General features: G+C 36.2%; 1 protein-coding gene across 4 annotated transcripts; it reads right to left on the bottom strand.

Annotated features, from left to right (window-relative positions):
* Positions 1–381: 381 nt before the first annotated feature.
* Positions 382–23,234, bottom strand: LOC122079891. Of its 4 annotated transcripts, XM_042646664.1 has the most exons (27): positions 22,978–23,232; positions 21,888–22,000; positions 21,596–21,722; positions 21,159–21,257; positions 20,267–20,335; positions 20,042–20,176; positions 19,905–19,973; positions 15,651–15,706; positions 15,308–15,467; positions 13,008–13,172; positions 11,622–11,706; positions 11,277–11,510; positions 11,048–11,151; positions 10,826–10,868; positions 10,072–10,229; positions 9,422–9,532; positions 4,968–5,036; positions 4,690–4,833; positions 4,431–4,505; positions 4,317–4,340; positions 4,164–4,229; positions 3,975–4,060; positions 1,806–1,860; positions 1,375–1,500; positions 1,124–1,237; positions 724–840; positions 382–615 (listed from the first exon to the last, which is right to left on the bottom strand). In XM_042646664.1, the coding sequence occupies exons 1-27, from the start codon at positions 23,101–23,103 to the stop codon at positions 550–552; spliced, it is 2,796 nt and encodes a 931-aa protein (XP_042502598.1). In that variant the 5' UTR covers positions 23,104–23,232; the 3' UTR covers positions 382–549. The 4 variants fall into 4 exon arrangements, with proteins under 4 accessions (XP_042502598.1, XP_042502596.1, XP_042502597.1 ...); XM_042646662.1 differs by having other exon boundaries at positions 4,164–4,340; positions 22,978–23,230; XM_042646663.1 differs by having other exon boundaries at positions 4,164–4,340; positions 11,048–11,142; positions 22,978–23,229.
* Between the last annotated feature and the right edge of the window lie 3,163 nt (positions 23,235–26,397).

Below are 26,397 nucleotides of genomic sequence, written 5' to 3'. Positions count from 1 at the left end.
GGTGACTGTTAATTAATACAATGGACCAAGTGAAAAGGGCCCATATTTAGCAGAGGAGCGGATTGTCAATAAATTAGTCCCTATTAGTCAAAACCATTGTGGAAAGGACCTCACCTGTGGTACTTCTGGGTTTCAAGAATTGGTATCAGATCGGATTTTCCGGATTGGAATCAACCGAGGCCAATCCCAATTCTGGCCCGTCCGATCCTTGTCTGGAAAAACCCTAAATGCCATTAAAACAGCAATTCTGGGGCCAATCCAGCTGATCCGTGTTTTTAAACCCTGCTGTGTGCTGTGGTTCCAAGGCACTTATCTGTGGTTAACATGATTAGGAAACAAAAAATACATATATATAAACATATAAAATTCTGGGAGATAAAATAAGCAACAGGTGTTGCTAACAATGAACAATAACTCAATTGACATTTAAATTAATAGCTGATACAATGTGCTTTTGCTGTACCTTACTGTGGGGCTTGATATTTTGTGGTTAGTTGGGAGGGACTACAACTACCTTTTGACATGTTACAAGAAATTATTCAAATGAAATTATTCGCGCTTCTTCTGGTAAAGAGAGTACCCAACAAGAGCAGACATTAAAAATGTCCATAAGACCTGTGGATATAAGACCATTTAAATGGAAGTTAATAACAGAAGAGTAACAATCCACCAACTGATGAAGTGAGTAACCAATAATTCAAGCCAGGGAACATCTAGTAGTACCGTATTGATTGTATGCCATCTTTCAAGCCTTTTGATACGTGACTGCATATCTTCAATTAGGCCTTCCATGGGTGAAATATCCCTGATTGCTGAGGATTCTGAAGCTGTACTATTGCCCTGTCCAACAGAGGTGGCACAGAAATTCGTTAAATTAGAAACACCCAATAGGAGATGTGTACACAAGTACACATTCAACTGCTTGCTTAAATGCAAATTCCCTATATTCGATTTTGATATATTAAATAATATGCACAAGCACAACCCAAGTGCAATAACCAACTCTTCCAAGATGAAACATATCTTGTTGCTCTTTAGATGGGGAAAATTTTCAATTCATGGATTAATCCCCTGTCACATACTTAAGAGCTCTAAATCTTAAGCTATGAAAATTTCACCATACCTGAGATTGAATAAAATCCACTAGTTCCTGCAATCTTGTTGCCTGTTGACTATGAATTCCTACTGAGCTTCTCTCAAGAGGTGGTAAACTTTCTAGAATAATTTGCAGATAACTCTACAAAGTACACAAAAATGTATAAAATTTCTACATCAAAGGGTTACAAGAAACATCGTTGTACTCAGATTCAAGCACATAAATACAAACCAAAAAAGCAAATGTAGACAATTAATTATAAAGGTATGCAAACAAACTTTTGTCGTATATGAACCGTCCAGGCTGAGTGCTGAACCAGCAGCTGCCACTACTTCTTTATTTGTTCCTTTAATTTGTACGTAAGGACTTGGGACATCTTGAAGATGATCAACCTCAATTAAAATCTGAGGAAATGATAAATAAACACTATGAGTGGCATCTGTTTGATAAAATCTTAGCATGAAAATTTATTAGGTCTCACCAATAGACATGTTATGATATTGCATGCTTATATATTTCATATGACACCACCCAAACAAGTGAACCATTCAAGATAACTCCTATAGAAAAACCCAAGGATTAAACACAGAAAATTATTGTACAGCTTTCCCCACCCAGAAAATAACAAAACATAATAATCTTTTGACTGCCCAAAATATAGTAAAAGGATGGGGAGGGGGATGCTGCAGGAAGAGCAAACTCAACAAACCTTGCCATCTTGGTAAATGAATGCAGATGCTTCAATGTAGGCTACAGCTTGATACCTGATTTTATATAAGGCATAAAACGGCATTTCAACTACCATAAGTAAATCATATTCAACTAGTAAATACGTAATGATACTGAGATTTAAATCATGTGAATGTGCTTCAACTACAATACAGGAAAAGTGGGGTGGGGAGAGGAGCCAGTGGTACAAAATTTTCATAAAAAATGCTCTTGCTACCGAGTTTCACAAGTCTCATTACATTATTGAGGCAAAAGCAATTTTCATGAAATTGTGAGTCCTCGAAAAGACACAGGAAGAATTTTTGTAACTCGATATGTTGATAACAAGATAGTGCTAAAGAGTAATTTGCCACCTATCAAAAAGTCAAGGGAAATTTCATGCACAGAGTTGGTGACATTCAGGGTGGGAGATTTAACGGAGTCCGCATCTTATTAATTTAGCCAAATTTCGTCTGCCATTTTTGAGCCACATGGACAGTTGCTCATGACCAACTGTTGGGTTAATCATTTAGTTGCACACCATATGGATTAGCAACATGTCAAATTTAGATACAAATTCAATCAATAACCTCCCACGTATGTCCATGCATCTCTGTAATTTTCAGTCATCCCTATATGTCCATGCACTCTCTCGTAATCCAAAGATTTTCAAAGCATTATTTTTCCACTTGCTGAACTCCATTTTAGCTTAAACTTGACATGTAGGAAGGGAACCATGGGGTCCGCCCATCCACAAAATTTGGACCCCATCTGATATGCCACATGGCAGATATTTGGCCATTCGGATAAGTTTATCCAAATGGGCAGTTCAGGAAACCTTTACCCTATCAATTTCGGTCCCTCAATAGAGTCCATTAAGCTCTTTGTGGTTTACCCAATGGATTTGGTTGATATGGACTTCTGCCTAGCAAAGTTGGTTGTGCCGTAGAGGTAGTTTTAGGGCCGAGGGTCTCAGTATCGGGTTTGAGACCCACTCCCACACAAATGAGGCCTGCTTGTGCCTCAACCACCCCCTTAGGTCCACCTCTTCCCCCACCCCCCCCCCTCCCAAATGCTCCCCCTACAGGCAGCCCCCTTGGGCACCCAATCAAATAATCTAGGCCCTAGTGGGCATTGTTGCACCCAAAAAAAATGGACGCGGTTGATAGCTGGAGGTTGGGCTGGCTTTCAAGGTGGGGGTGAGGAAAGAGGGCATTGGGGTCTGATTTTTCTCTAATTCTTCTCTATATAGGGTTAGGCTACGGTTGTCAGGCTCAAGAGAATCTTCCTTCTTTTATTGTCCTTTCTGTCATACACTCATACCTTTTTCTTTATTGCCAATCCCTGCTGGGGAAAAATATAGTATGTGATTCCCATCCTAGTCCTAAAATCTTGAATCAGAATTTTACATTCTTTTCCTATTACCTTGGGTTCACTCGTTATTACTATTATTTTCCCTAATACCCTTTAAACCCATGAAGACCAATCTTTCAATCACATTCCATGAGCACTAACCCAAGGAAGTTTCTTTTAAAACTGCCTCTTAAGTTTCAAACTACTTGTCTTTAAGTTTTCTTATAGAAAACACTTGTTTCTATTGCTTCTGTGTGCTTAAATTGCTTATTTGCGAAATCTGGTTCGTGAAAATTAATCCTATAAATTTGTACTACACCTTGTCTTTTGTGACTGGGGATAATGGTCTACCAAAGGTCAAGATTTTCATCCTTCTCTTTCACAAACCTGAACAGAAAAAATTACAAGTAACATAATAAAAGACCAAACCAACCCAGCAGAGAAAGAGCAATAAATCACACGGGGGTGTTAGTGCTCTTCACTGCTTTCAGTGAAAGTTGAATGGTTCTCATTCAACCCCGGTATGATCCGGTCCATGCGGTTGTGGGGTCAGTGTGGGTCCACGGGACTAGTCAGGCCGAAGGCCTGGATACCCGTCATTAGCAAGTAAAAGGATGAGCAAGTAATAACTTCTGCAGAAGCTGTAGCATATGTCCATTTAATTGTACAGTAAGGGTATGTACAGTAAGTGTAACCAGCCATATTATTTCCTCAATTATAAAAAACCAATGTAAACAGTGTTGAGATTGAGAAAGATGAAATATAAATAATCAGCCAGAGTTTTTCTCAGATAATTAGGTCTTAACATGCTACATACCCAAGGTTCAGAAGGCCAGCAACTGTGCTGATGCTAATATCAAAATCCACTTTTGGCTGTATGATGAAGTTCCCTTCCCTAATTGGCTAAAGCACAATCCAAAAGCAAGTTAACACAGCTGTGGCCATTGACACTATTAGCATATAAACTACAGAAAGACTTGTGTCCTGTAAAATTATAACTACACACCTCCCGTATAAGTAACGCAAACCTTCCTTCACATAGCCTAACTCGTATGCACTCAGATTCAGCAAGCTGTCCATTAGAAGGTATTCCAGGAAGCCTTAAATATATATCAATAAAATTTTGAACAGAACTGTAGAATTTTGCAGGGTCAAGTACTTTTAATATCTCCTGATATGCCACCTGAAATGGATTACAAAGCAAGGACAGAGTGTGTTACAGAAAAGGCATCCCATACGAATTTGAGGAAAAAAGCATTGATGAATGCTGTACCTGCTTATTACTTTTCAGAACAAACAGTGAGCTCTCAGGTGAAAGAACAGGATCAAAGTCATTTCGGATTTTAACCTGTATAATAATATTATAGGACATATTATCAAGTCCTCCAAACAAAGAGCACCAAGAAACAAAAGATATCCATTTAATGCTTGAAGCATAGTTCCAAGACCAGAACAAATAGTACCAAAATATGCTTTATGTAATTAATTATAAAAAACATACGAATTCTCAAATGAGACTTCAGTATACTAACATGTGCATGAACAAGATGGGGTTCAATGTGTAGCTGGAACATTGGAAATACTGTTGTCATAATCTCATTCTGGGACATAAAACGCCCAACCCTGTTTTTGTCCCTTTGAACTCTAGCAATAAGATGTGAATGCACACCTCCAACCTGTTTGTTGCAACAAAAGAATTAGACCAGATAGAGTATTAGAATCATTAATTGAGACCAATTATGGGAATCGGGAAAGGAAGAAAACCATCGAGAATAGACTCTTTCTAGAGATAGTTAAAATTCTTTCTTACAACAGCTATCCACAGGTCAAGTGATTTCCGGATATCAGGATGCAGAGCATATACCCCTTCAATGATAACCTGAGCAGAAAAACAAAGGAAGATTTAAAGGATCAGGAAGGAACAAATCAAACAATATTAACTTAGAATTGCAGATGCATGTCAAAAAAAAAAAAAAAAAAGGGAAAAGTTTTAGCTGCAAAGATCAACAATTGATTATTCAAATTGCAAGATATGCCGGAGAAATGGTCATTTGGTAAACGGGAAACTACACAGATAAATACATGACTTCACAGAAAAGAAAGCCTTTGTCTTTCTTGTTTTTTAGAAGGAAATGGGTTGATGGCTAGCTGTTTTCAGGTGAAGCAGTGTCTTTATGCAGATTAATCACCAAAAAAGGCTTATTTTATTAGGATTAAGCCTAGGGTTGGGTTCCATACATGTTGGGCCTTTGATCCCATGTGTTTTGAGTGTAATAGACCACTTTTATGGGTCTAAAAGGGGGACTCTAAGATTAAGTACGGGATTACTAGTTAGTTTCCTTTTTAGTTGGGGATTAATGGGGTTATTTAGTTTATTATTTAGTTTCTAAATTCAGTTTATTTAGTTTCTAATTACAGTACTTTTAATTCCTAATTTCTATTTCCAGTTTTAGTAACTAGAGAACATTCTATTTTGTAAGTTTCTATTTCAGTTTTTGAAAACTACAGTTAGTTTCTATTTTATGTAACCCCCATCAGTATTATAAATAAAGAAGAGGGCTCCCATTGAGCCTAGAACGATTTTATGAATAACCATATGCTGCTGTCGCTGCTTCTCCCTGTGAGCTTGCTTTGTGTTTGATCAAAGTGTGGGTTTGGTGTTTGATCCAAGCGTCCACGAGGTCTCTCAAGTTTTATTGCTCTTTCTCAACTAACTCAAGTTTTGTTCTCAGATATCTATTGCTGTTACAACCAGGTATTTATAATTTTAATTTTCCTGCCCAGAATTTCTGAAACAGAGCCATTCGGCCTCTTCTGTTGGAGCCAGTTCCAGCCATTGGTTGGCCTCCAAACTGTGGTCGATCGTTCCCCTGTACCCCCTTAAGAATCGATCCAAAGTATACCTGATTCTGTGCAGTCATTAGTGAGATATTCAAAATCTCCGATATTTTGTCCTGTAGTGATTCTGCCAGAATATAACCAGAATCGATAGCCTGATCTGTCCTATTCTGTTCTGTCATTTTCTGCTGTTGTTTTGGGACTGTTGCCTTATATTACTGCTGCTGGTTTTTATTTATTTGATCAACTAATATCTGGCCTAAGTGGTATTGAGTACTGAGATCGATAGCTACTGGTTTACCTCTTTCCTGTTGGTCTGATATTTGCTGGTGTATTGGGATTGGTTGTGGTTGTTCTTTGTTTAAAATTTCCTGCAGTTTGGGTCTAGTTTGACTTATCAAATCTAGTCCTTCATTAGTTTTGTACTTTTGTACCTAGACCAATAGTACTAAATACCAACTCATACAGAATGTACCTATTAATAAACTAGGAACAAGTTGAAAGAGAAAACTCAAGTGTAGGTTGTAGAAATTCCCCTTACGAAATGGATAATACTGCCCCCAAAAGTAAAGGATCCACATAATTTACACAATACATTAAATACTTCCCTATATTGCAGGTCATGTAAATTTTTTTTTTTTTAAATAGCTTTAGTCCTCCCTATTTCAGGACCATACCATTTCCAGTCAAGCAATAAGTAATTGCATTATTGCACCCTATCTACCTCCATAGTAAGAGAAATGGTAATTAACGTTCCATCCATAAGTTGGCAAGTGGCAACCATGCTTGTCTGTCACTAATTACTTCTATATTTTCCTTTTAATTCTCGTTGGAAGCAACAATGCATAGTGTGGGAAAATATCTTAGAGAGGAGCACTAGAACACCACAGATACTCCAACAGTGTGTGTTGCTTTATCACCTACAACAAAATGAATCCCTTTTTGCTTCCACACTTTCCTTTAATCCTTGTAAGCGACAACCTAGAATATGGGAAAATCTCTTTGGAAAGAGCATTTGATGAAAAATGATGCATAATATGTGTGGTTCTATCACCTTGCACAACCTCAAAATGAATCCCTTTTTAAGCTCCCAAAACACCTTAAGAAACCCAATCCAAAAACTAATTCCATAAGACAAAGAAAACAACTTATAGTCAGAGCTCCTCCCTCATATCTTTGACAAAGCAAGTAATTCTAATGATGAAAATTGAAAAAGCCTAATTATTATTACATGGCCAAATATAGTGCTACATATAAAAGACAGGGAAATTATACAAACAACAATTTGCAGACATTCCTCATATCAGCAACACTAAGCCACTAAAAAGCATTCCAAATATCTGCAAGACTAAGCCCCTACAAACTCATGATTTAGATTCATAACATTATTTTCTCCTTAGTTAGATAAGCTAGCCGATAGGCAAGTCCCACATGATTCAAAAGCTTCGCAACACCTTCCAAGCCATAGACTGTAAACAACACCAGAAGACCAAGGTTTTTTACTTCTTCTTCTAAATCCTAGTCTTTTCCAGCTCCACAGCAGAGTTGATAGAGCTGGTATAACCTAACAAATACCCCGGGGATACAGATTCAATGGCATCCAGATGAAACAGATAAATATTAGGCAGGAAGCAATCCCTCAAAATCAAGTGATCAATGATAAGAATCAAGAATGCTGTGTTACACTGCTGTCCACATACAGAACTGGATCTTGGTAATCTTGGTAGGGTCATTTCCCAACCAAACAATTTCTTAAAGCCTTCAAGCACAATGAATATGTTGGTTATTACAATTTGAAGGGACTAACAAAGTCAACGATTGTGAACCATGGTTCGAAAACTTGGTGATATTTCGGGGTTTTTTTCTCCCGAAACGAAATTTGCATTTGAAACATAAAAAGACACAATTTCGGTTATATTTCGGTCATTTCATTGAAATTTCGGTCATCTTGGTCATTTCGTTTCCTTAATTTCAACCATTTCGGCTATTAGCCCCCCAAAATGGCCTAGAGAAACACATGGAAAAAGTACATTTTTTCAACAAAATTTTGCTATTTCGGTGGTTTTGAAACCACCGAGACACCAAAATGAAATGAATTCTTGAACCTTGTTGTGAACGAAATTGTCGTCAAGGCTACTAGGGGACCCCAAGGCATTAGAGGTGCACGTTGGCTCACCTATTATATATAATATAGCAATGATAACTTTATATAGTTAATGTTTATATGCAACGTAGAAGCCATGTCAATACAATAAAATATAATTATGCTCCTAATGACCTGATATGAAAAAACCAATATTTAGTGGGAAAAAAAAAAAAACATAAATATAAGCATATTCATAAAGACAAAGCAATCAACGTAAATTAGTGACATCAGAAAACTGATATAATATAAGGCTTGCTGTCACGAGGCCACAAGGCAGTGCTTCGTCCAAGGCGGTTCGTCTTTCTTGCATCAAACAAGGTGTGTTGTCACTTGGAGGCTGGAAGCCTAGGTACAGCCTAGGAAACACCTTGACAACTATGATTTCTGATTTCACTAAGGATCTAAGTAAGAATTGGTTACAATCAACTCGATCTAGAGAGAGAAGTGAAAGAAGAAAAAGATGTTGTAGGCACCACTAAGAAATATAAAAACAGTGTTTTGTAGCTAACATTAAGGGTTATAATGACTTAGACCAGCAATGAATGAGGTATTTCAAGAGAGAAGATCATGGCTTTTTCTTTTTCCTGCTTAGTTTTCTTCGGCTGTATATCCTCATATACCTTTAAAGCCAATAAAGCCTTCTCATTGTCTGTCACCCAAAAGTAGTAATAACAACAACAAGAACAAGAAATACTCCACTTACTTTTACTAGGGGGAAGCACATGCACACATGCATAACAAACATGCAGACTCTTGGGACAAATTCTGGCCTGATTATTGAACTTGAGACAATACATTATGCTGGTCTTGGCTCACTGGCATCAATCAATTTGGCATAATAATCATGTGAATAAGCTCAAGCATAACCTTTCAACATGTACTGTTTTTATCTTCAAGGAATCATTACTTATAAAATGAATTTGAGATTATTCTCTTAGTAATGTAGTAGTACTGGATGGAAGACTTAAAACAATAGCCAAGCAAGATCTTTTAAACCAAAAGAGTGGCCAACTAAATAATCCCGTATGCAACCTAAATACCCAAACTTTAGGCTCATGCCCAAAAAAGTGGCCTATTACATTGAAAACCCCATGGACCAAAGGCACAACATGTATACAACCCAACCCTAGACTTATTCCTAAACAAACAAGCCCAATTTGGTGATGAATCTGCATCACTTAGCATTAGGATATTTTGTTTCTTACTCTAAACAAGTTTTATCATACATTAAATATCACAACCAAGTATTAGAAGATATGTGTCAGAAGTGGAAAAGATACCACTCCACAATCTTCAGAAACTTGAAGTTCCTTGAAACCACTCCGAATACATGCCTCCAAGTCAAATATGGGAACTTTTGTTCTTCGGCGGTTCCTTATGTCATCAATGTTCTGCAAATAGAATATTTGGTATAAGATCACAAATGACATAAAAACCCAAAATTACTCACATGCTCTTGATAGATTATATACAGTCCTTGTAGAAAGGCGTTCTCTATATGGTCTGGCCTTTCATGAGCCATTCGAGGACTCATTTGGTCAACCATTAGATGAGAAGGTCGCCCCTTGGATTAACCACATGTCAAGCTTTGGGTCCCCTCTCTACTGCATGGTGCACCACGTGAGGACTTTCACGCTCATATTTTTCAGTGGTAGAACTACAACGCTCATATTTTTCAGTGGTAGAACTACAATTGTCTCAAAGCAGTCAAATTGAAATTCCCGATTTTCAAACCTTCATATATCCATGCGGGAGAATGGAAATTAGCTTATCTTTCCAAACTAACAGATCATGATATGGACAACATTTAAACATAAAACTGAACACGAACAGAACTAAATTTAAGACCATGCTGTTATCAAGACTTTGATCTGACAATAAACCAAAGAAGAGAGTGAAAGAAAAGGGAAACAAGAAGTCAACATCTTACCTTTGAAAGCAAAGACAAATCCAAAGAGTTGAAGTCATCATATTTAAAGTCCTTTACTTGTTCAGATTTGTAATAGCTTTCAAGTGAAATAACTTCACAACCAACAATATTTGCCATTTTATGAGCCAAGCTAGTTTTCCCAGATCCACTTGGACCTCCTGTGATTACAAGAAAACTAATGATCTCATAGCACAAATATAAATAAGCATTAGAAGGCTTTAAGATAAGAAATGCAGTTAATCCACGCAAGCAGCTATACTAAAACTATTAGATAAAATTACTACTCAAAAAAAAATATTGAACCTCAAACATTCACAATAGTCCTAGGATACTGGTCCTGAATTATGAAAAAAATGATGCCTTTCCATGAATTTACAGGTGTTATTTTTAAACAATTCAGAAGTTAGTACCATAGAGTTGCTGACACCCACGTCAATTAATGACAGACAGGGAAAGATGCACCCAAACGCACATTGAAAGAACTAACCATTAGCTTTTTGTGCTCCCATCAAGAAAAGAGAAGAGAAAATGAAAAGCATATTCTACACTAAAAAATTCTTTAAATGAAAGCATATTTCTATAGTCAAATTTTCTACAACTAATCTTACATTTTCATATAAATTCCTATCCAAAGAAGATACAATTCAGGATGTTGGTGTTCTTGTGTGTGTGTGTGTGCATATATATATATATATATATATAGCTATAGATATATATATATAGAGAGAGACAGAGAGAATCTACTCCACATTACCAATGCCTACAATGATTGGAAGGCCCTTATTCTCCATCAACGCCTGGGAAAAGAAAAGGAAAGTTCACTTATTTTATTCTAATGAACAGAATACATTGATGAAAAGTATTGACCAACTTCCTTAGGCTCCAAACTCCAAAAAAGAAACAACTTCCTCAGGCTCCATACTCAAAAAGAGAAACCTGCCGAACACCTTACATCACCTTATCCAATAATACTTACCTGGATTGCTTGAACAGAAAGAAGCAAGCCTCTATCCAAGTCATATGAATCAGGCATTGGAGCAAGCTGCATGGTATCCCTGAAAGCAGAAGAATCTGCAGTTGCTTCATGAGAGAAGCCTACACTTATGAGGTTATAATAAATGCTATCTACTCATTTAGCAACCAATAACAAAACACAAATTAAACAGAAAAGAGAATACTTTGGCAAGAGGAACCATAACTCTAACCTATGACTGAAGTGCCAGTATGTGAAGGATCTGAGGAAATGAACCGCCATGTTGCCAGTACAGGCTCCATGTTGGCCTTTGTCGGGGATCGAGTCCATGGCAGAGAGAGATCCTCAAGCCTGTTATCAAAGTTTGGAGTAACACGAATTGGCTTTGGAGCATCAATTGCTCTTTCCTGACGCTCAATTGAAGGTTTAATCGACAAAGGTGGTGGTGTGTTGAGACGTGGTACAGCTGAAAGTGGAGATATTGATTTGATCAAGCACCAATAAAGATACATGACAAAGAAATCAAGAAAATACTAGCCAAAAGAGAATAGCAAAGAAATGATGTCCAGTTCCACACCTTGGGTTTCCAAAATCAATTCTAGATATGATTTAGTGATCCATGGCCCAGTGATACCCATTTTAGAAGCTTCTGCACTCACTATCTATATTTAAAAAATAAAAAAAATGTAAGATGCCTTCCATGCCAAGGATCTTTTTGTTGGTGATGAAATAATAATTAACCAGGATATTGTACAACCTAATTAAGCTTATGAAGGAAAAGTTCAAAATTGGTAACAAATAAAAATTTGAAAGTACATAATATACAAGATAATCTTTGATGTCAAAAGAAGTAGGTGGGAAAAATAAATCACATTATAAGGAAGGAAGTAGGTGGGAAAAATAAATCACAGGATCTTAAACCAAAACGTGAAACTTTTTTAATATTTAACGTAATTGACAGGAAATGGGAATAAGTGACAGCTTAAATGGAAGAAGTCCCAGCGCCTTAACACTAAGGCTAATATTCTGGTTTGGCGTAATTATGATGATATGGGGACCCTTTTAAATGAGCCAAAATGACTAACTAAAATTTCTGGCTAATTGAGCCTTGAGAGACCTATCTTCAGCAAACTACGCATACTTCCATTACAGTGTGATTGCGCTCAACATGTGAATTCTCCCTATTCTAACTTTCAAAAAATTTCTGCAACTCTCAACCATTCAAAATTTCAAAATCCTTAACCAGTCAAAGGTCCATCAACTCAAAAGCTAACCCTACAACACACTAGTTAACAGCAAGCCTAAACCTAAACTCTCCTAACTACAATGTAGGAGATTTCAATTTTTACAACCACTCCATCATACTCTGGTAAAGCCTTGCCAGTTGCCACCCCCTTAGTTTTAACCATTTGTATCACCCTGTTCAGCCTCTTAGCTGAATTCCGATCTCTACCCTAATTTCATAGTGGATACTCTACCTTACACCTTATTTTATAACCTGCAAATAATCCAACTTTGTATTCATAGTAAACTTTCACTTGTAATCCCAAGAGTTGACAAAATATAGCTGTTTTCATTGAGATCCTACATCACTGAGACACCAAACTAGAGTTTCTGCTCTGCACATAAAACTATGCACAGCAGTAGAAAAATTCGATTGCAATGTCATTTATTCATATAACTTTATCAGTTTTATTTATGCAATGAAATCAAGATATTATGCATAAAAATCAGAAATCTGACAGCTTGACCCCTTCAATGAAACCAAGCTAGGTCATGCTCTATGTTCTGTAGAAGTATGAACACTTGAATGTAAACTGACATGAATGAATAAATTGGCTTGCAAGCAACTAGTTAAATGAAAACAAAGAGTACACCAATCATGTAATTGCAGTACACAACTTCAGCAGAATGTTAATTCCAGAAGACTGATCTCAAGAAGCTTTAAATAATGTATCCATACTTTCCTATCAGTGCCCCTCAACACCATGAATGTCTCGCCAAGTGTATCAATGGTTTCAAGTGACACTGACAAATTGCCAGTACTAACTGAAGTGGATGCACGTTTGTAACTAACTACAACAGTGTAACCCAAAGCCAGCAGACCACCCAAAGTCATCCGCCCAACCTATGATAAGAGTCATCAAGACAAAAGGGTAAGAAAGATTTCAACAGATAAGAAAAAACATGCACTAAAAGAGAAGACATTATAAAATTCTTATCCAGATCTAGATATCAATTTTTTCATAAATATCATTCACTAATATTTTCATTAACAAGAAAGGAGTGCACACAACAAATTCTTTATAGGATACTTGCATAGATATTTAACCCACGGTTAGAGATAAATATCTACTTAGAACCTTGTTAATGTCACTAATGGGATTTCTTTATGTAAAGGTCTTTTTTCAGTTGTAGAATTATTATTATTATAAATAATATCTGAGATCCACTACGATTATTCTGACTCACTTGATCTCTTTCCTCTTATAAGTTACTCACAGCTTAGATGTGATTTAAATTTTACAAGGCTATAAAAGAACTGATGCAGATCCATCATGCACAGTCTTCATATATTAAAAAAAAGGCCTCAAAAGGGATTACTTGTAGGATCATAGAAGAATATTGGACAGCTTGCCTATGGGTCATCAATCCCTGTCTCTCTCAGCCCTTCATAAAGAGATTACGGTTGGAAGAGATGAGAAAGAATTCCCTTATTCATATATAGGACTCAACAGCTTATCTAGTTACAGGTTAATTCTAAAAATTCCTTCTACTTGACTAAAGATTGCCCATGACACCTTTGGCCGGCTAGGAGCTTTCTAAAACATAAATGCTCTAAAAGATGATTATTATCACGCTCAATCTCATGTCTCCACTGTACCTTAGCCCTTCTGCTACACTGCAGCACCCTATCTACAGTCCACAACTGTTTAGGACCACAAAAACTTGTTTTATTCCATAATATGAAAATTCAAATTATAAAACAATATCGAACATTTCTTTTAAAAAAAAAAGTATGAAACTGCTTTTGCGCTACCACACACATGCTGGTCAGTTATGATTACAACAACTAGCATGTGTAATAAGTAAATTTCAACACTGCATTTTGCCTAGACCAATCAGATTGCCCAGAACGGTCAGGCATCAAAATGACGCCAGAAAGGTTCCATTTCAGGTCTGGCTTTAAAATCATTACAATTAAATATTTGGCTTGTTATAAATAGCCTAAGAAAACAGAGCCAGCTCACCTTCATAAGACAATGGGCAACATGACAGAAAAACTTTTTTCACTCTCAAAACCACTAATGGCCAATAGCCTCAGCCTATCAGGTCTTGCATAAACAGATGCCCTGGCATTAATCTTTCATGTCCTCCTTATCAGGTCTTGCATAAGCTGCTGCCCCCTTCCCTTGGAAAGAGCAATTTAAGGCTTTTAATGAGTATCAAGTATACACGCCACCCTAGACCACTGAGCTGCATCACATTTTCTTCATTGCGACAACCAAGGATTTAGTTATCGGTATACAATCCGGATCGGACAATTTTTCCCTTACTTTTCACAAAAAATATTTTCCTTTATGATTTTACCCATGATCCGATTCTGATACCCAATCCTGATCAGTCAGGTATCAGCCGATACCGATACGATACGCCAATCCAATACCGATACCTAAAAGCATGGTGACAACTCCTGTAATGGACCAGGTGATGGTTCATGGTTGCTTACCTTTGGTTTTTCTTGGTTATAGGAACTGCAATTATCATTGACACAAAGTCCACCACACTAATTTTATCTCTATCATGAAAATATGAAGAATATCAGTCTTCCCTTGATAAAATTTTCCTTGCAGTCATCATGAATTTTTCTAGTCAATTATCGAAAGATTAAGAGAAAATAATTAAACTCCTTCATTCAAAACAGTTTTGCAAGTATCAGTAAAATGTCCATTTTCGTAGTAATATGAACATTTTAGAATTAATGTGGTAAAAGACATCCCTACATCAAGCCCACCCCAAAAAAAAATCTAGCATAATCATGCCAATTATTGGTAAAGGAAAAAAAAAAATCATTTCCCATTACTTTGCTTTTGTTTAGTCAGCAATTTATACGACTAACAGTCAGAAATCAATTTGTACACATGTAAGCAAGTTCAAATAAATAAGAGTTGATCTCAATTACAGAACATAGAGCTAATATTCCTTCAAATAATTGTATCCAGACCGACTAAGACCTTCCCCTGGTATGAAAATTTAAATTACCTCGAACTCAGCTTTTGGTCTAATAATGTAATTCTTGTCAACAATCCGCTGATCGCCTAGTGATAAATAGTATCTGATGCCAGACTGCCGCACCTTTATCCAGTCATTAATCCTTGCTTCTTCACTTGCAGATGGTGGCCTAAGGTACATCTCGATGAAACTAGAAACAACATAATCCCTCTGAAAATCAATCATAGTTGCAGAAGACCCAAAGAACAGACTTTTTCATTTGGGATAGCATGCAAGAAGCTGTTATTGGTGGATAATGCTTAGGTGGAGCTTAATTGAACTTCCATGTAAGAAGAAATAGATTTTATAAGAACACTTTGCTGGCAACACTCACTTCTCTGGTTGAACTTCATTTCCATGAGAAAGGTAAGTCGAATGTCCATTTGGAGGCTGTTACAAAGACTCACATTTCAGTCAAGGAGAAAGTTGACGAATATTTACTCAAATGATAAAGCAAAGATGATACACAAACAGAAAGCCTATACCTAACGAGACAGTCTCATAGAAATATCAATAATAAAACAAAGGTGAACCAAACTATATATAATAACAATGCCTCTTAAAAGAAGCTTTCGGGGGGCAGGAGATGCATAGACAATAAGAAAAAACAAGGGGGAGGGGGTGTGCACAAGGCACAAGCACACAGAGATTGTCTTAAGCAAAACAAGCAGAAACATAAATCCTTCAACTCCCACAAATACACATGAATGTCCATGTAGACTGGAAAAGTTATATCATTTACATGAGTTAGATGGTGAGACTAATTTTACATGCAACATCTTAAGAGTGCAAGATAAAACCACCCAAAGGAAGACACAATGTATATTTACATCTCAGACATGAACAGTCAGAGACATTGGCGGAATAACAGAATAAACTCTCAAAGTTCATTCTATTATTCGCAGCTAATTTTATTCCAACTATCAAGTCACTTTTTTAATGAATATGAATTAATATGCAAAACAAAGGGAAACAGCAAGATACCAAAAAAGCCATCGAAGAAAACAAAATACAATAAAAAAAAAAAAAAAAAAAGTGATTCCTAGGACTACTAGAATGAGCCAATTTCTTCATAAAGATCATCAAAGAGAAACTTTTATAACACCATAAAAAATAATAAATAAAATAAAAAGAAAAAACTTTATAGAACACCTTAAGTGATTCTTTGGAGAACATCTTAAGTAATTCTTTGGAAAAGCCACAAAGAAATGTGATTCATGTCTGAAACAACAATGTAGATCAATGTTTGATAATCCAGTAAAGAATACTCCACATTCCCTACTCCCTGAAATTCAGAGTCACAAGTTCCTTATCCTGCACCAGGGCAAAGCAATTGCTACAATAAGCATGTCCACGATGTGTGGGGATGATATCCAATCAACAGAAGATATCATTCAAGGAGCTAAGTAACCTTGGACAAGCTTTGAATGTTAAGAACCTCGGGATACTTGTACAAAAAGTATAAAGCTCACTAAGGCGAGAAGTGGCCGCTTCTCAGTAATCTTATGTTTTTAATTTGGGATGGAGGAGTGGTCGATATAATCTCAGAGCCATGGTTCCAGGTTCTGACCTAGCCGAAACCGAAATTTCCCAGGTTTCGTTTGAAACGGAACCTGGGATTTTTCTGGGCCAAAATCGAAACGTAGATTTTGGTTTTCTGAACCTTTTTTTTTTTTTTCCTTTTTGGATACTGCCTTTTTATTTTCCATTTTACACCTATTCCATGAATTAATTTCACACACACACACACCAAAAAAAAAAAAAACCAAAATGGTACTTTTGTGATTTGGACCCAAGTTTGCTAGTGTACGTGCTGCTATACACTAGCCTATTATAAACACTGGTTACATGTAATTTAGCTAATGAAAATGTAATATGCAATCAAAACAATCAAAACATACATTAGGTTAGGGAAATACAAGTACATAACACTCACCACTCAATACCACATGAAATTTCTTAGTGGTTCTAATATACAAGCTACATATGATCAGCCAATGGTGTCTAACATATATTAATTTGAAGTCCATCCATCGCATATAATCCCTTTTTTTTTCAAAAATTTGTTACGGGAAAATAATATTTTTAAACCATATAACTCAATAAATAATTTAACCTAAAAAAACCGACTCCGAGAAGTCGTAGATCGGGTCATTCTATCTAACATGTAAAAATTAAAATAAAACTGCAAAGTCTATGTATTAATTCTTCTAAAAAATAGATTTAAGGAAAAAACCATTACTTCAATCACACATCTCCAAGCTGCAGAAGGGTCGAATGAGTAGAAGAATGCAAAAAATGGGTTAAATCAAGTGAGTTTGCAGGCAAAATCCCAAGGAGCAATATCGAAATCTGTGAAACCAGTATCGGCCCTTAGTTTCATTTCGGTTAGTGTCAAAACTGATGTCTCTAGAACTTAAAACCATGCTCAGAGCCATATGTGAAGGAGATTCTACAATGCCCTCCTTTGGGAGGCAATACTCATGGCTTTTGTGGCCCCTCTTTTGGGTGAACATAAGCAGGTGTATTATCAATGTAGTGGGCATGATGGCTTGGATACCATGCTGAAGTTAAGCAATTAGGTGGAGAGGCCCAACTGGTATATGGAGGCATCCAAGATTCCAGAGTTTACCAATGTGGGTTATCCCAACACATCACGTATTGGACCTTCTCCAATATATTTTTCAACGGTCTAACTATTTCAAAGATGTGGTTCTAAGCATCTTTCTTTACTTCATTCTGAGAGCTGGTGGCACCTGTTTGGACTCAAACTGGAAAAAATACAATAAAGGTTGGACCTCACTGCAAATGAAATTCAGACCCTTAAACTTGCCATATAGCAGATATGCTGACTATTTTGGGGAGGAAAGCAACAACGACAATGTTGCTTCCACCAACAATGATGATGGTGATAGTTTCCATGATGATGATGATGAACGATCCATATAGGCAAGCTTGCACAAATGGTCTACCCAACATCTGCCATGTAGAGTGCTTTCCAGTCGAAAACCGACTGTCTGTCAAGAACCCCCACCCTTTTGGATTAGCCCAATCTCCATTGTATACAGCCCACAATGTTAGGAAATATTGAAAGGTTGGAATGGAGTTGGCCCAAAGTCCAAGTTAAATTTCCAACCAATTAGCAAGGCTTTATGTCTACACAACAAAAAAATTGGATCAAAATGAGACTTACCAAAAGGAAGGATGGTGACATTAACATGTCCACAAAATTTGAGCATCAACAGAGCTTCCATGTGCAGATATTTGGGCTATTTAAAAAAGCTTTCCTAAATGGACTGTCTAAGAAACCTTTACTCGTCCCTCCAACAACAAAAACAAGAAGAAAAAGAAAAATAAAAATCAAGCATAATAGTACTGTATAAAATTCACATATAGAAGTTTTCAATAAAATTTTAGAAATCATATACAGTCCATATTATTATTCTAAGATACTTTTGAAGTTTTTGTTTTTTCCCCTTCATTTATTTGATTGGCTCTTGTTGTGTAATTTTTGTTCTTGAGCATTGCTAGGGTGATGGTGTTCCAAAAGCTTGGATAGCCCATCCATATCACACCAAATAGCATGAGGGATGCAATATTTCATGGGCTGGTGTCAAATGATTTGGAGTCACATCTGTCTAAAACCTAGGTTTAAATTGCATGACTCTGCTGTTGTGGATCTGCCAAATATGTTTTCCAACTTGTTGATATTTAACAAAATTTTGTATCTAATGAAGAAAAACATTTAGGAACAAATAATGCATTTATGAACTTTCAACTCAAGTCTGATCAATTGTTGAGAGCAAAGAAATTATGATCTAATTGCTGAATAGACCCACAATATCCACAATCTGGTCCTAATTGAAGGCTCTTCTTTCCCCAAAACTGTTGCTTCATCAATGATAGAGTGGGCTATGGACTGCATTGTTGTTCTTGGTGTGGACGGGCCCTCTAATTCGAGCCAATAGAATCTGATTAAATGTTATTTGGCAAGATTTGAGCTCAAATTCTTTTGTGGTTAGCAGGGCTATCAAGAATTCATTATCTCATTCCTCCTTTCATAAAAGTAAGTCGGGTGATGGATTATCTTGGTGGTGGATGTAATGCATGTAGGACGTTTTGGCTTGACTGTTTTATATGGTACTTCAGGTAGATGGCCGGAACCTTATTATAGTCTGCCATTATAAACTTGTGGCTGATTTGTAGTGGTGGGTCAGATGACTCAGATTGACAACCGACACTTAATATAATTAGCCATAACCCATCAATCTTTTTGCATGGATCATCGTGCTCGTCCTTACTTGGAATCTCCATGTAGCCGACCCCATTAAGTTGGAATAAGGTTTTGGATGTTCTTGTTGTTGTTGTATACACATTTAACACACAATTTTTAAAAATGAAAGTAATGTAAAGGCGGTCCTTGTCAAATTGCAGCAGAAAATCTATATTAACATGACTAGCAAAGAGAAAAAGGAAGATTACTTCCTTAAAGTATTTGCATAAAAAATAGAAAGAACCATTCCTTGGTAGGAAAGGCCAATTAATTTAGAATATCCATCAAGAATAAGGTTAAAAGATATGAACAGACCTCACTTTTGCACTTCAGCTTGTAGATAGGTTCTCTAAAAGATGAGACAAAGCTGTTGTTGATTCTAATCTGCAGAATGAACCTAATAAATAACAAATAATTATTCAAAACTATAACAAGGAAATCAAAGCACCAACCTGAGCATGATGTAGGTCTGGTTCAATGTGCTTTCTAAATAATGGAAAAATGCTGTCGATGAGGTAATCCAAGGAGCAAGAATCCCCAATGTCATATCGCACTTTTGAAAGAAGGCTAAAGTATACACCACCAACCTGATGACGAAACATTTCAGAGGAAGAAACTTATGCCAGATAAAATGAACATTTCCTTGACAGAAAAAGACTTCAAGAACAAAAAAGTACCACTGCAACTCGAATATCCAGCAAAGATCGTAATTTTGAGTGGAGAGCATAAGTTCCGTCAACAATTACCTGCACTAAGCACATAAATCTAGGTACAAACATTGAGGCCCAAAATTTCTGGAATTTATTGTAACGGTGAGCATCTAATACAATAATTAGCCGGATTATACACCATACAACATACAGGCAGTATTCCCCTCTTTTTCTTTCTTTTTTCTTTGGTAGGGGTTAATTACAAAGGAAATCCCTTGGTTTTTTATACTAAAACAGGAGAACACACATGAATGAAAAAGCCAAAGAGAGCTAATGACCCCCTAACAACACGAGAAAGAAACGTCACAGAATTTCAGTTGATGGTACTGTTTTAGCAAAATGCATGAAACATGTCTGATATATGAAGTACAGTTACATCATATAATGCATTCTAAAATGTAAGTCTGATAGGTGAAAGCAGGTCCAAATACAACTCGAGGCCAGAAAAATAGTTTTTTCCTCATAAGAAACAGGAAAAGGGAAATTGGTAGTTCCAAATAAGAAGTGTTTCAGGGTAAAGTTGGGAAATAATATCAGGAACAGCAATTGTCAAACAAGGATTGAAGGTTTTTCATGCAATATCTACCCTGCCATAGGGGTCAATTAGGATTTTATTCAAATTCCTTTGATATATAAAAACAACATTTCACTAAAAACTTTTCCTGCTAAGATATAGAAAACAAAGTAAATAAAATCTTTGCATATTTATGTGACAAACAAAATTCATATACTTAGAATGAATCCTGAGTATGTTTTGCATTACATTATGTGTTTTCACAATAATTCATACCCGTAGGCAAGTTGAACATATTCTTCGATCCTTAATTTATTAGAGAGTTAAGGAAATACAATTACTTACCACCCCAGACGTAGAACTCTTTACTGTTCTTGAACCAATGCGCCTCTTTTTTTGGAAATCAAACAATGGTGTCAATGTATCTTTTCCCTTCATCAAGTCCTAATTAGGCATCAATTTTGTCAGTTCTGCTGGCAGAGGCTTCCTCGCATGGGATATTCTTATGAACTCAATGAGATTACTCTAGGTCCAAACAACTCATTCTACAGTTCAATTTTGTCAACTCAGCTATGAACTAAAAGCTAAACAGATGATTCAGAAAAATTAGGTCAGGTTTCAGAAAACCCAAGTAACCCTCATCAAAGATTGAATCAGGACCACTTCGTAGATAAACAAAACTAAAGTGAACAATGTAGCCATATGTTTTTAAAACATTTTAGTCCAACTGAAAGGATATCGATTGGAACCAGTACGAAAGTAAATGACAAAAAGAAACAAACCTCAAGATTCCGAACTAAAGTATTGAAATCTATTGAATCTAGATCATTCCCATCATCAACTCCATCACGATAATTCTCCATTGATATGACGCTACAACCAATTACTGATGCAACCTTCTCTGATAAGCTTCAGGAACCAATAAATATGCATTTATCAATCAAAATAACGAACTGAAGAAAATAAATGAAAACCATTAATCAATGCAGTAAGCTGCTAATAAATAATAATACTTGCCCAAATTCTCGACAACTACAACAACAACAAAAAACTGACTACAGGTGACATGTGTACCTTGATTTACCAGAGCCACTAGGTCCACCAATTCCAACAGTCACAAGACCCTCCTTTTTCTCCCGGAGTTCTTGAATAGCTTTCACTAACAAATAATACCCGTGATCAAAGGACTGCACAATAAAAAAATCCAACAATAATTAGGCTTCTAAAGAAAATCTCAAGGACAAGCAATTTATTTATTTTTATTTTTTTATTTACACCAAACTAGACCAGCTTCTTAGAGTATTCAAGAACATAGAGCAAAATCAGGGGATAACTGATACATAAAAGAAGGCATATAAATGTTTAAACCTAAGCTTTACAATTACGTAACTTATTTTTTCCCATATCTTACTTAAAACCTAACTGGAGAAAAAGGGAGGGGAACAAACAACAGCAGTTCCTATTGGCTATTTAAGTCCTAAACGTTGGATGCCAAATACTTCATAAGCATGCCTAACTGAAAACCAGCTATATAAAGAGCCAAACAATAACACTCCCTGTATGTAAGTCAGAAAGACTGAACGCCAAAAATTAGACCAGACCTATCAAAGGAAAGCTTAAGGGCAAGCAATTTAATTAAAAAAATATAGACAATTAGACCAGTTTCTCCAAGCAATTTAATTTAAAGGAAGCAACTTTACCGCCAAACTGGGGTTAAAAGAAGGAGAATGGAGGTGAGCGCAAACAACAACAACAACATTGACTATTAGCTATTAAAGTCCCAATTTGGAGGCCAAATGCTCCATCCACCTAACTCAAAAGCAACATAAAGAACCAAACGATAACATTCCCTATTTGCTAGGTAAACTTATTTTCAAATCCTCAGTTTTTACAACACCAAATCATAGGAAACAAACACAGAGTCGTACCAAACAAGGAGAGAACTACTGAAAATTAAACAAAAAACGTTACTTTAAGCTTACAAGCACCCACACAACTACTTCCTATCCAACAAAGTAGAGGCTTGTCCAGCAGAAACAGAAAGCATAACGGGGGAAAATAACAAATTAGATTATTATTAAAGTCCATCGAAGTCTCTTGATGAAGTGTCGACAGAAATAGAAGCCTTTTTGTTAGAAATTTGGCGGAATCGATCGTATCGTACCACATGGAGGGGAAGGGATTGGAGGATGGATGAAGAAAAAGACGAAGTGGATGCAGGTGGCTGTTGCACTTGGAAGTAATCACGGCCACCCTCCTGGAATGCTCGTTGAACAACTTCGTTATCCATGGCCGTCTCCCAGCTCCCAATTTGTTGCAGAGACACCGAAGCAATGGGAAGCGTAAAGAAACTCTAGAACGGTTTGGTGTGTTGCTTTCCGGTGCTTATTTATACTTTCGTCGAATTTCGGACAAGGCCTTACGCCCTTGCCAATTGATTCTCCGTAAAAGAAGAAATTGTGGCCTTGTGGCTTGTGGGACAACTCAATATTCCCTTATCTTACAATTGGTTCGTCAAAATGGTCATTTCCAAGTATTTCCACTTCTGGTCTGGAGTTCTGGACTCTGGACTGCATAGTCATAGGACCAATTTTCATTCGCCCATGGTGGAACAAAGAATATATACACCGACCACTTTTATTTAAGGGTGCCAATTGATTTGAGTTTGGATTTTGGGTTTGGTTATTTTGTTCGATTTTGATTCAGTTTAAGATACATAATGAATAAACCAAAAATCGAATCAATCCAAAAATAAGAACACATTTTTTAAATTAAAATCGAATCATTTTGGTTCTTTTGGTTCAATTCTCAATGCCCCTAATGCCCATGAACAAAAGATAGGCCATGTTAAGACATGCTTTTAAAATAATAATAATTAAAAAAAATTAGAAAGTTAAAAGAAATTTAAAAAAAAAAAAAAAAAAAGGAAAAGGAAGGTTAATTGAACATTTCTTTAGGCCAAATAGTTAGGGTTAGAAGATTTGTTGCGTAGATATGTAAAAGGCATGTTTTTAATCACAGTACACTTATAGTTAAATAGACATTTAGTTCAGTTAAAGCTTGGTTAAGGAAGCCCAATTAAAACCCAAGCCCACCAACCTACTGAACATAAATCATACCATGCCCGCCAATGTAAGCCCAATTATATATATGATGCATGATTTCAAAATGATCAAGCCCGATTAAGCCCAACCAGTTGACAGCCCTATGTTAGATACGCAAAGGATCCTAGTATGACCTTTCACACAAAAAATAAGATTTGAATTTTGACACTAGGGCATAATTCACTTCATCTACATCTTTAGTCTGAATGGATTCGAGAACGCATGAATGACATCTAAAGATTAAAATGGTCTACCTTAGGGACCTAGGTATTGCAGTTGAGCCAAGTAAACAAATCACTCTGAAAGTGACAAACAATACAGTAAAGAGGGGACTGAGTTTTCCTTAATTAAGCTATGGTGAAGGGAATCCCTTGATTATGGCTTTCGATGGGAGGGACAGGGTAACGCAAAATAGAAGAAGGTATTATCAATGTTTTAGAACCCTTCCTACGCAGTAGAGGTAGAAAACTTTTTCCTTCTGGAGGCACTTGAAAATCTTTACATTTTTCCAAGTTTTAAGCTGTCATGCTATTCATACATACTATAGCTCTAATTAATTGAAAATTCTTACGGGATCAAAAAATTTATTTGAAAACTCCTATTTATTAACATAAGAAATTGTCCAATATTTTTCTAACAAATTATATACTATTGACATTGAAATATTTATAAGAACAATAATTCCTTCAAAGAATGCTAATTTCTTTGATCCATGGCGAATCAAAGAATATATACACCCACCACTTTTATTTAAGGTTGCCGATTGGTTCAGGTTTGACTATTCGATTTAAGATACATAATGAATACACCAAAATCATATCGAACAAAAAATAAGAATAAATTTTCAAAATCAAAACTGAATCAACTTAGTTCGTGCGGTTCAATTTTTATTCGGTTTAAGTCTTATCACACACAAAGATATTTTACCAATAAATAATATAGAATTGAACCTCCAACTACTAATACGAATCGACTTGAATACCTCCATAGAAAAATAGAAACTTCTAGTATCTTGTTTCGAAAAAGCATCAAAGAAATTATAGCCCTAAATTAACATTATATATTTAAGGAAGAAAGAACGCTATCCGCTTATGTGTATCTACGATTAGACATTGCAAGTGTGGAAAGACAGTGTTGCCCCCTCATTGAAGATGTTGTCGTGTGCCCTATCATTGACCCACAGACTAGTCGCTACGTCAGAAGGAAAGCATTCTCTCACCCTTATCTAGTTACTTACATTTATAATGATGAATGTATTCAAACAAACGTCCCAGATTTGTCTATGACTTTATGTTGCTTTATTGAAGAGGATAACATTGGAAAGATCGGTTCCTCATTGCCTCTTTCCACCCACCTTTTTTAAGTTTTTTTTTTAACCTACATGAGTGTTTGTCTTTATTTTATTTTATTTTTTTTTTGGAGAGGGAGGGGGTGTTATTAGAACAAGAGCCCTAAGACATTGCTTAGGGTGATGGTAAAAGGTTCCAATTGCAAGGGTAAGTGTAAACTGCTAAAGGTTAGGATCGACTACAAAATGACCCCTTTCAGTACTGCCAAGGGGCGATGTTTAGATTATACCAAATAAAAAAAAAAGGGGGCAATGTTTAGAGAATTTTATGCAGCATTTGATAGTAATTTGATGGAGTATTTCTAGGTGTTAAAAAAAAAAAAAAAAAAACTCATAAAAAACAATTCAGATGGTAACTCAAAATTCACCCCTCCGGGGAGATATGTTCATAGAATTTTATGTAGCATTTGGTAGCACTTTGACGGAATATTTCTAGTGCTTTTTTTTTTTAAAAGCTAAGGTAAACAATTTAGCCCCACTTCCAAAAAATTCAATATCTCCCTCCCTTCCCCCCCCCCCCCCCCCCCCCCCCCCCCTTCAAAACATTTTTTTTTCTCATGCAAGAACAAAAGTTGCAAAAAGATTTATTTTTTTTTTCCTTGAACAAGTTGCTAAAATATTGATCCTTCTATTAGTTTGTCCATTGGAAACAAGCATATGTGACATATTAAACAATTTAATTATGATATTTGAGATTATCCAACAATTATCCCTTTCATGGTATGTAACTCTCTGCATCACTAATTTCTCACTGCTTACCCGAAGGGTTCCCAATCCTCTACCACCAAACCCTAATCATGGCTCAACCTCTTGAAGATTTCCATCATGCCCATCTAATAAGAGGCATGAGTGGATCAAACTTAGGTATGAGAGGTCAAAATTCTAATCTAACTCTTTTATCCCATTCCCTTTTGTAAATTGGGATCATTTATATAATTATTATTTTTTTTTGGGGGTGTAAAATATCAGTTCTTGGTTATGTCAAAACACGAATTAACATGAAATGACATGATCCAAACATGAATAGGGTTGTCTTAAGGCTAAGATGAAACCAAACGCAGCCTGAGAGATATGCAATTCAACTACATCCAACTAAGCCTTTTTCTCAAATAAATGTCATTGGCTATATGGA

Source organism: Macadamia integrifolia, chromosome 5 (genome assembly GCF_013358625.1).
Source record: "Macadamia integrifolia cultivar HAES 741 chromosome 5, SCU_Mint_v3, whole genome shotgun sequence".
NCBI classification, from domain to species: Eukaryota; Viridiplantae; Streptophyta; class Magnoliopsida; order Proteales; family Proteaceae; genus Macadamia; species Macadamia integrifolia.
The sequence above is the reverse complement of the archived record's forward strand: the minus strand, read 5'-3'. Positions and strand labels throughout refer to the sequence as shown.

Coding starts and splice junctions, on each gene's coding strand:
- LOC122079891 (XM_042646662.1), bottom strand. CDS start 23,103: ATGGATAACGAAGTTGTTCAACGAGCATTCCAGGAGGGTGGCCGTGAT. Junction 10,230..10,825: donor TCCAATCATTGTAGGCATTG/GTAATGTGGAGT, acceptor TTGTAATCACAG/GAGGTCCAAGTGGATCTGGG. Junction 5,037..9,421: donor TTTCTGAAGATTGTGGAGTG/GTATCTTTTCCA, acceptor TTTTCTGCTCAG/GTTATCATTGAAGGGGTATA.